This window comes from Poecilia reticulata, unplaced genomic scaffold (genome assembly GCF_000633615.1).
Source record: "Poecilia reticulata strain Guanapo unplaced genomic scaffold, Guppy_female_1.0+MT scaffold_286, whole genome shotgun sequence".
NCBI classification, from domain to species: domain Eukaryota; kingdom Metazoa; phylum Chordata; class Actinopteri; order Cyprinodontiformes; family Poeciliidae; genus Poecilia; species Poecilia reticulata.
Window position 1 is genome coordinate 50,441 of NW_007615064.1, and position 10,477 is coordinate 60,917.

General features: G+C 43.6%; 1 protein-coding gene across 1 annotated transcript in view; it reads right to left on the minus strand.

Annotated features, from left to right (window-relative positions):
• Positions 1–10,477, minus strand: part of atp8b1 (ATPase phospholipid transporting 8B1) — a 24,835-nt gene that overhangs the window by 3,343 nt on the left and 11,015 nt on the right. Inside the window, exons 4-25 of the mRNA XM_008403065.1 lie at positions 8,763–8,861; positions 8,584–8,645; positions 8,436–8,508; positions 8,254–8,324; positions 7,828–7,910; positions 7,056–7,214; positions 6,870–6,958; positions 6,327–6,517; positions 6,145–6,229; positions 5,941–6,064; positions 5,718–5,761; positions 5,300–5,456; positions 5,020–5,211; positions 3,983–4,095; positions 3,743–3,907; positions 3,556–3,667; positions 3,390–3,465; positions 2,889–3,024; positions 2,637–2,759; positions 2,363–2,519; positions 2,074–2,297; positions 1,316–1,399 (exon numbers count right to left, since the gene is read on the minus strand). Of these exons, the coding sequence (XP_008401287.1) occupies positions 1,316–1,399; positions 2,074–2,297; positions 2,363–2,519; positions 2,637–2,759; positions 2,889–3,024; positions 3,390–3,465; positions 3,556–3,667; positions 3,743–3,907; positions 3,983–4,095; positions 5,020–5,211; positions 5,300–5,456; positions 5,718–5,761; positions 5,941–6,064; positions 6,145–6,229; positions 6,327–6,517; positions 6,870–6,958; positions 7,056–7,214; positions 7,828–7,910; positions 8,254–8,324; positions 8,436–8,508; positions 8,584–8,645; positions 8,763–8,861 (2,619 nt within the window). The remainder of the gene's footprint in view (positions 1–1,315; positions 1,400–2,073; positions 2,298–2,362; positions 2,520–2,636; positions 2,760–2,888; positions 3,025–3,389; positions 3,466–3,555; positions 3,668–3,742; positions 3,908–3,982; positions 4,096–5,019; positions 5,212–5,299; positions 5,457–5,717; positions 5,762–5,940; positions 6,065–6,144; positions 6,230–6,326; positions 6,518–6,869; positions 6,959–7,055; positions 7,215–7,827; positions 7,911–8,253; positions 8,325–8,435; positions 8,509–8,583; positions 8,646–8,762; positions 8,862–10,477) is intronic.

Consider the following 10,477-nt stretch of genomic DNA (forward strand, 5'->3'; position numbering starts at 1 on the left):
TTTAATATTCTTCTGGACACTATGGGAAAATTAAAAATGAAGTTATTTCTCAGTGGTCCAATTCCATCGCCTCGATGGGGAGACGAAAAAGGCTGGGCATGATAAACAAATGGCTGATTAAAACCTGCTCTGCCAGCTCAGTGACCTTCATCCATAACCTCAGGATCTACTGGCAGCGCTTACACCTCTTTGGAAAAGGCAGATGCAATCTTAAACATGGGATAAAGCTGCTCACTGCAATCATTTTTCATTTTATCAACAACAACAACAATGTGACCATCGCTTCAGAAGCAAATTGCCCCAAAACAAACTGATAAAACATCGACTGGGGACAGAATGACTGTTTCCCCTCCTCCTTCCCCCCTTCTTTATCTTTCCCCCTCTCTTCTCCTTCCCCCTCTCTCTCTGTTCCTACACTCACTCATTCACTGCATTCAAGATACCTTTGAAGAAATGTCTTCCGGAACAGAGTTTCTCAAATTTACGGATGGTATAGATCAACAGGTTTGCCTTGGCTCGACTCTCCTTTGCGGTAACATAGCAGACCTCACTTCATCTAAGCCACCTGCCTTTGACCTCCAACTAAACAAAAAGTTTAGTTAGAAATTAAAGTTTTTGTTTTCTCCATTATTTTTCTCTCTGTAGAAGTTACACCTGGTCTGGGACTCTGATTGGCTGTGGTTTCTTCCTGGAGGAGGTCATTGGCTGACGTGGAAAGTTCATGAACATGGAAAGTTCTCCTGATGAGCCAACCTGTTGCGTCTCTGCTCCAGTCGGTCACGGCAGATGGCTGCTGGTACTGAGCCCAGTTCTGGTTCTGCTGGAGGTTTCTTCCTGGTAGAGGGGAGTTCTTCCTCTCCACGGTCACTACATGCATTTTCTGTAAGAGCAATTGCTGTAAAGTCAACGGCTCTACACAGGTGATTTGCTGTCGCCCCCTGCTGGTCAGGAGGAGTAAATGCTGTAAGTAATGACTCCATACAATCTGCTGGGTTTCCTTTGGTGCAAAATTGTTAAACAAATGTAATAATCCTAATGCATTGATAACTTGGATAAATAGTAATCTATGACTGAATTGAAACAACTTTTTGTAAAATGCCTTGAGAACAACATTTTTGTGAACCAACGTTATAAGTTTTGAAAGTTTGTGTTATCTACTTTTGGAGTTTTTAACATTTTGGCATGTACTTTTGGAGTTTTTAACATTTTGGTATCTACTTTTGGAGTTTTTAACATTTTGGTGTCTACTTTTGGGGTTCTGAACATTTTGGTATCTACTTNAAAACCTCAGACATCCAGAGGAACCAGTTTCTACCTGATCCAGGAGTCCGACCAGCAGGACCGGCAGGCTGCTGTAGGCCAGGTTGTAGAGCGTGATGAACCAGTCTTCATAGGCCGTCTGCAGGAGACAACAGGTTCATTCATCCTCACCGCGTTCAGCAGCCAGAGGCTTAAAACAATAATCTGTKTTTCTAAGGGACAAACCGCTGAAGGAGGTCAAAGTTCATCCTGAAAAACTTTGAAACAAGCCTGAAGAGTCTGATAATGTCTCTGCACACTTAAAATAAGACAAAACTTTTCAACAAGAAACAGGAACTTGTTTTACGTCAATAGTTTAATTAGTATTGATGAAAAATTACTAGATTCACCGACAGATTATTTCACTTTGTCTTTAGTTACCATAGCGACGCAGTGATCGTAGCCTCGGCTCAGTTGGGGACCAGAGTTGCAACATTTGCTACATTTTCATCATCTGGTGTGATTCACTTTCACACTGCACTGTCAAAATGATCCAAACTAATTAAAGTCCTGTTCCCCTCCTGGCCTGTGGGGGCGCTGCGCCAAGAACTACGGAAGAAAACTCCATAAAAAACCTCTGAAGACACTGAGCAAAACGTCCYTCTACAGAAAATGTAGATTATTTTATTAGATTTTCATTCCCACCTCAACAAATGAACCAGAGTTCAAASAAACTACAGTTTGATTAAAGTGAACCAAGCATCGCTGGTGTGAATGCAGCCTCAGAGGTCAAAGGTCACACAAAGTGTCGGACTGTGCAGTGCTGCTGCTGACCTGAGAGGAGTATCCGTTGAAAAAGGAGAACCAGAAATGGACCAGAGTGAAGGCGAAGTTCTTGAAGAAGAAGAAACGGAGGAACTTGCACATCCTGATGTAGGACCAGCGGCCGTGCACCAGCAGGAGGCGCTGCAGGTAGGAGAACTGGGCGAAGGCGTAGTCGCTGGACATGACGGCCTGCATCCCCTCCTGACCGCTGATGCCCACCCCGATGTCGGCGGCTGGAGGGACAGAGGGCCGTCGGTCAGGTCGGGGTTTAAGGGTCAGAGGTCGTTAGCCTCCTTACTTTTGATCATGTTGACGTCGTTGGCTCCGTCTCCGATGGACAGGGTCACGGCCTTCTTGTACTTCTTCACCAGACTCACGACGTTGGCCTTCTGCTTGGGCGTGACGCGGCAGCAGATCACCGCCTCGCACTCGCAGGCCATGTTCACGAAGTCCACCTGCGGGACAAAGAGGTTCGACACGTTGTTCCAAGATGGCCGCCGCTGACCACGAGCTGCTCCCAAGGCGGCTGCGGTGCAGCGGCTCCCTCTAGTGGCGGTGCACGCTGCTCTCACTTGTCTCATTTCCTTCTCCTGGTCGTTCATCGGGTCCTGGGGGTTGCCCGGAGTTTGTCTCCTTCCCAAGCGGCGGAGACGCAGCCGGCGGCGTTTCTTCTTCTTCTCATAAAGAATCTCGTTCTAAGAAACAAACTTTATAATCAGTTATGAGACCAACTGCACTGACCAGGAGATAAAAGGTTTGGTCTCAATAACTGCCTGCAGAGCTTTGGTCATTTTCTACGGTGGCTGTGAGTGGGTGAGTCTCACCAGCCATCCTCCGGTGATGATCAGAGCGTTGTTGTTGGTTCCAGGGAAGAAAGGTTCATCGGGTTTCTTTTTGCCAAGGCGAAGTGAATTCGGACCTTCATTTCTCCTGGCGGCTTGACGGGCCAGCAGCTTACCGCTGCAAATATTAAAGAAATACAACATTAAAGTGTTACGGCTCAGGTTAAAGCTGAATGTCTCAGATATTCTGGTGAATCTTAGATTTGCTCTGAGGCTGTGGATCATTTGTTAGCATTTATCTGCCTGTATTAGCATGGTGCTAACCAGTGGTAGCCACACTTCTGCTAACCAGCTAAGAGCTAAACAAATTTTTTGCTCAGTGCTTTAGCTGTAGCTTCAGCTAATTACTAAATTGGTATAGCGCGTTAGCAGAACTAATGTTTATGATTATTTAGGGCTAACTAGCCGTTTAGCTAGCAGCGCCCTCTGCTGGTGGCAGCACTGAGCATCAGATTCCGATTGGTAGAACCTGTTCAGACTCACTTGACGTCCTCTCCATAGTGGATCTGCATCTTGTCCGTCAGCAGCTGACATGAGAATCCGATGTTTTCTGCCGTTTCTGAAGGAAAGACAGAAACTTTCAGACTCGGTTCCGTCTCTACACGTTGGATCGGATTCCCTCTGCTCTACGGTCCGAAGGGGAAGTTACCTTTCTTATCGCCGGTCAGGACCCAGATTTTGATGCCAGCTTTGGCCAGGTTGGCGATGGTCTCTGGAACGCCATCCTGAAGTTTATCCTCAATGGCTGTTGCTCCAATCATCTGCAGGAAACAAACGTCACCAATCAGCAGAGCTGGATTTACAGAAGCCGACGTTAGTTTGCGTTTCCCACCAACCATCAGGTCCTTCTCGATGTCCTCATAGACTCTGTCCAGGGCGGTTTCTCTGTCCACCATGTCCAGCTGGGCCTCTTTGTGTCTGCGGGACCAAGCCTCAAACTCGCTGGCGCTGATGTCCTTGTAGCACAGGCAGAGCGTCCTCAACGTCTCATTGGCAAAGATCTGCAAGACAAAGCGCATCCCTGTCCTTCCTGCTAGCGTTCATGTTGGCGCCTCTGAAGAGGAGCAGAGACTCACGTCCAAAGCGGTCTGGGTGGATTCCTTGTGTCGGGTGTTTGAGGACAGCCGCTCATAGATGACCGTATCGGCTCCTTTGCAGTACAGACGAATCCGTCCGTCGGGAAACTTCACTGGAAACAAGACGAGTTAAATTCACAAACACATCCGCTTCTAGTGAATGAGAAACGTAATGTTAGCATCATACATGCTGCCWCAAATATGAAAGTGTTTGATTAACTCTCCCTTTGTTTTGGTTGTCTSTACCCAGAATGCACTGCTCTGTAGTTCACTTCCTGCTTCACACTTCAGCTGAACCCAGACTGATGTGACCTCAACAGAACCGGACTCTCCAGGCAAACGGACAAGCTGTTATGCTATGCTAACGTTAGCCAGCTGCTATGCTAATGTTATTTATTCTGGGCTGCTATACTAACGTTAGCCAGCTGCTATGCTAACGTTATTTATTCTCGGCTGTTGTGCTAACGTTAGCTAGCTACTATGCTAATGCTATTTATTCTGGGCTGCTATGCTAACATTAGCCGGCTGCTATGCTAACATTTATTCTGGGCTGTTATGCTAACGTTAGCCGGCTGCTATGCTATGCTAACGTTAGCTGGCTGCTATGCTAACGTTATTTATTCTGGGCTGCTATGCTAACATTATCCAGCTGCTATGCTAACATTTATTCTGGGCTGTTATGCCAACGTTAGCCGGCTGCTATGCTAATGTTATTCATTCTGGGCTGCTATGCTAATGTTATCCGGCTGCTATGCTWACGTTATTTATTATGGGCTGCTATGCTAACGTTAGCTGGCTGCTATGCTAACGTGATATATTCTGGGCTGCTATGCTWACRTTATTTATTTTGGGCTGCTATGTTTACATTAGCCGGCTGCTAYGCTAACGTTATTTATTCTGGGCTGCTATGCCAAYATTAGCCGGCTGCTATGCTAACGTTATTTATTCTGGGCTGTTATGCTAACRTTAGCTRGCTGCTRTGCTAAAGTTATTTATTCTGAGCTGCTATGCTAACGTTAGCTTGAGTTYGGTCTTACRGATGATCGACATGCGCTTGCGGTCTGAGTTGAAGTCCAGCAGGGCCAGCATCTCGTAGGTCGCCTCCTGGCCCATCTCAGAGATGGTGATGGTGTCCTGGGTGCGCGACAGAAACACGAAGCCAAAGTTCCTGGCTGCCGTCACGAGAGCGCCCTCATCAGGAGACGCGGCCTGATACACCAGCTCGCCTCCTAGGAACAGGAGGGATGAGATCAGTCAGGTGGAGTTTCTCCTTTAAACATCCAGGCGTCTCCACTCTTCTCCAAATCATTTATTTACCCTCGTTGCTCTCCACCATGACCGTGTGGCACAGCGAGAGAAGCTTGAAAAACTCCAGAGCGTCTTTGTCCTTCTTGGATTTGATGTTGGCGACCAGGAAGTGGTCAATAAACTGGAACTTCCTGTCAGCGTGGCGGTTCCAGGTCCAGTCCACCGGCTGGCAGGCAGGACASACAAAAGGGCGTTTCRGTATATTATCCATAACTTATAGTCACAACAAAAGACAYTGAACATTTCATCTGAGGTTTTCATCGTTTGGTAAATAATACGGTTGAATCTGCACGTTTCATCCAGACGTGGTTTGATTTATCGATTATAAATCTATCATATATATTTCAAACCTGGTAAAAATCAGATAGTTGATCATTAAATGTGGTTGGATCAGATAAACCTTCAAACTCCAAGCGTCGACTCGTACCTTTATTTTGTCCAGAGCAACTCCTTCAGACGTGGTTGGGCCTCCTGACAGGAAAAGACAAAAACACATTTTAGTTCTCCATGTTCAGATGGTTCCCAAGGTTTACCAAGATGTACTTCTCCCTGCGTTAGCCTCAACTTTAGCCATAAACATTAAAAGTGTTTTCATTCATCTGATGCTCTGATTCGTTTCTGAAGTCCCAGCATTTGTCGCTCGTATTCACCGTAACTCCGCCCGGCGATGGTGCACTTCTTGAACTGCATGACGTTCTGCGTCAAAGTTCCCGTTTTGTCGGAGAAGATGTACTGGATCTGCCCCAGCTGCTCGTTCAGGGTCGTCGTTCGGGCCTGAGCAGAAAAACACAGGAAGGAGCCGAGATGGAAAAAGTTCYGACTCTCTGTGTCGGTAACGTTTGGTTGTTTGGTACCTTAGCTGGTGTGTCTTTCTCTGAATAATACATCTGCAGGTCCCAGTTGATGAATTTACTCTGGCCCAGACGAATCACCTCCACACTGTAAAACATAACGGTGTTACTTTAACCCAGAGGGTCAACAGATCTGACAAACAGGAAGCTACTGATGATGTCAAAACTCTGCAGCTGCTCCTGACCTGACGTAGAGGGAAATGGGCACCATGGTGTTGAGGACGATGATGTAGCCCCAGAAGCTGAGGAAGCCTCTGTAGGCGACGGTTTGGGTTTTGCCGTCGTTCAGGTACCAGGAGTTGGTYCCGATGTTCTGGTACCAGAAGGAGTGACCGATGGCGAGTCCGGCCGAYACCAGGATGAGCAGAGCGAAGATCTGCACAGAGGAAACACAACGCCTTCAGCAGGGGGCGCCACAGCAAGCAGCCCTGTTCCTGCTGCATCACACTGTCTGGGTGTCGAATATGGAACAACATCAAGGCCAATAATAAAAAAAATTTACTTTTTTTCCCTAAAAATTTTTATTCTGCATCGAGTCGCATCAAAATCCAAATAAATAACCAAACATTATGTTCAAATTTTAAAATTAAAAGTTGAGAAAATCAAAACTGAGAAAAAATGTCAGAAGTAAACAACTGACTTTTTTAATACCGAAAGATAAAAGTGTAACAGAAACCCTGCAGAGCCTGAATAATAAACTAAATAATTAAAGTTGACGTCCGTCTCACCGTGTAAACCATGTTGTTCATCAGCTCGTCTATCTTGGTTCTCTTGAACCTCGTTTTGCCTCCGTTCCTCATGATCTTGGTATCGTTTCCTGCAGCAACAGAGCCCAGGCATCAATCATCTCTAAAAMACTTCATTTAGTTTATTTTAAACCAAATTTCAAAGAAAACGACTGAATCAGTGAAGACCTGCGAAGATGACCAGGCCGTGGCAGTAGTCGGTGTTTCGGATTTTGCATCCTCGCAGCAGCATGTTGTCCAGCTCCAGAGGGAAACGCTCGCCGTCCCACAGCATCGTCCCCGTAAACTTGTCCAGTCGGTTGTTTGGTTCCTCACATTCGATCAGAGCTGCGATCAGATGGTAGGGAACAAAAYAAGTGACTAAAATACTGAAACAAAAAGTTAGAAAAACTGAATAAATGAGTAAAAACACCAAAAAATTAAGTTTAATCATTTTTAGTTGATGATGTCAGATAATCCAGGTTTAAATTTGAAGTAGCAACAAAAAAAGAAATATACATTTCATTGAAATATTTCAARCTGATAGAAATAATTTTGAAACGGACAAAAATGTTTCAATGAAAAAAAAATCTGAAAGAAATTTGAAAACTATAAGGAAAAAAAACAGAATTTCAATTTTGTATTTTCAAAATGTAAAAATAGTTTTTTTAGTTTTAAAAGAACTCAGACAAACCTTATGGCCAAATTTTAGCTCCATAAAAATCTAAATTATTTGACACCATCACACTGAAAGCTATRTTTAAACAATTTTGGCCCCAATTTATCTCCATACATTTCCTCCTCTTAATATYCCAAAACTATTTCCAGAGCATTTTTTCACCCACATCAACAATTAATACATAAAACTCTGAGTTTTTGTTCATTTTCATGCTGTGCTGCACAACGTGTGTTTGTATTAACACTTTAAAACATAGTTCGTTAGATTAACCCTGAGGTTTACCGTTGAACTGGGCCAGATCTCGCTCCTCCTGCAGCCTCTGGTCCGTCACTCTGAGCCCCATCTTAAACTTCAGGTTGGTTTCTCTGCAAAAATAATCAATATCTGAATTATTTCAAACATCTGCTGAGAAATCGGAGCCGATTGGACCAGAGATGCATCCAAAAGTTACACAAACAAAGTAAAACTTCTCAGCATGTTGACAGTAAAACGTTAAAAGTTCCTGATCAGAAGTTTGTTTTTAAATTTACTCTGTCCTGCCGAGTCATGCGCCGACTCGGCAATCAGGAACAAAAGATCAAATCAAACTTTCCCAAGCGGGAAACGGCGCCAACCAGTTGATCCTGCTGGGAAAATACTGGTTTGRATTTCTACAATAAATCCCGTAACATTAAAAATAGTTTCAGATGAAAGGTGAGCAGCTCTTACCCATCAAGCTCGGCGGTTTCTACGTAACACAAGCTGTTCGGCTCGGAGCTGGACAGCAGCAGGATGTCGGCCTGAAGGAAAACAGGAAATCAARCATCATTCCACACACAAATGATCAGGTCAATAAAATAAAAATAAAAAGTTTTGAATTTAAAGAATAATTTTTAAAGAGCAAATCGTACCGGAATGAAGTCGTTTTTCTTCATGCGGACGACGTCGCCCACCTGGATGTCCATCCACTTCGATTCCTTAAACCTGAAGCAAACACACAAGATTCAGCTTTTCATGCAATAAAGAACAAAATAATTAGGAACTGAAACCTGATCTGACCGTCCATCCAGCAAAACTTCACACTTCCTGTTGTTGACTTCCTTGTCCATCCTGTGACGCGCCTGAAGGACAACAGAGACTGARGTCCAGCGTAACCCGACCAGCATTTTGCTTCATTTATCCGATTTAAACGCGTCAAAAAGCAGCTAAAATCTGTGGATCCAACATGGCCGCCTCACCAGGTCGTCTATCAGGTCTTTGATCGCAGTGATTCCCAAAACGATGACCAGAGGAATCAGAGTGGTGTACCAGGGGAGCGTGGAGATGTCTGGGATGATCTGAGACCGAAAAGAAGAAGCAGTTAGTAATTCAGTTCTACAGAACTAAACCAGAGAACTAAACCAGAGTACAAAACTCCAGAAAACAAACTNTTAACATTTTGGTATCTACTTTTGGAGTTTTTAACATTTTGGTATCTACTTTTGGAGTTTTTAACATTTTGGTGTCTACTTTTGGGGTTCTGAACCTTTTTGTATTGGTTGTTGGGTTTTTTGTTTTTTTATATTATTGGTTGAGCTCAGTTTGAAAGGTACATTTTATACATTGCCAATTCACAACAAATGTCATCTCAATGCACTTTGAAATCATTTTAGTTCAATCATATGTTTTCCAATTGCGATTAGTTAACAGTACAATAAGCTCAGTTGATGAAAGTTTAAAAAGTTTGTACCAAACGACACCCTGCAGATTGTATGGAGTCATAACTTACAGCATTCACTCCTCATGACCAACAGGGGGCGACAGTAAATCACTTGTGTTGAGTCGTTGACTTTACAGCAGTCCCTCATCCAGAGCATAAATGTAGTGACCGTTGTCGTGAAAACTGGTCAAGAGGGTGAGATCTGTCCAGGTACACGCAAAAAACGGAATAAAGGCCTGAGAAATAACAGCAAATATTGTCTGTAACGTATAATCAAAATATATGTTCTGTATTTTCAATCAGTTAAGATGTTAGAATGCATTATGGACATTTAGGGTTGTACCTTTGAGATAACAGTAACGACTTGATTGTTGAACAATGATCACTAATTATTAAAGAATAGGAGTGATGAGTGAGGAAGAGTCATACTAAAGTAATAAGTTGATAAAATAACACATTGATTATGTTTTGTGATGAATTACAAAAAATAATGAAGAAAGACTTAAAGATTGTGAGAAATAGAATAAACTGTGTTGCAATTAGTACACTGAACTGGGCGGGGGTGCTGGGAAAACAGATGTCCAGTAGAAAAGGGAAGTACCGAAGGGAGTTGCTGCAATGAGTCATGAGGGCGGTGATGCTTGGGGAAAGTTGGGACTTTCCACAGCCAGTGGGACCGTTAGAAAGTCATGTAGACCCGTCCCACAGGCAACCATGGGTTGAGAGGGTATAAAAACCAGTGGATAGGGGAGAGAAGAGGTTCTTAGTCCGCGGCGCAGAAGAGGAGCCAACAAGAGGAAGCAGGCTGACGACCAGCAGAGGACCGCACCCCGGGACCAAGGGAAGCTCAAGACTTCACGCCGCCAAGAAGGGACGAGCACCAGCTCCTCCACGGCAGTTTCCATCCAAATGATTCAAGAGTAAAAATCTATTTGGTAAAAAAATCGACTCAAGTCCTGATCAGAAGATCATTTAATATTTAAAAATTACATCATTAGAAAGAACAAAATATAAACTTATGAAGAGGTTTTGGTATTTTAACGACTAAAATGACAATTATCCATAAATGTAACATAAAATAACAAAATCAGACAAAAGAAAACTAAATATTCAGTTTGGAGCTAAATAATTTAGTCAGCAACATAATTATGTAGTTTGTAAAATAAACATATTGCTGGGATCATTTTTGCTCACATATTCAATAAAATCACAATTTTTAATAAATCAGTTCCTGAAAAACAGAAATAATTACCC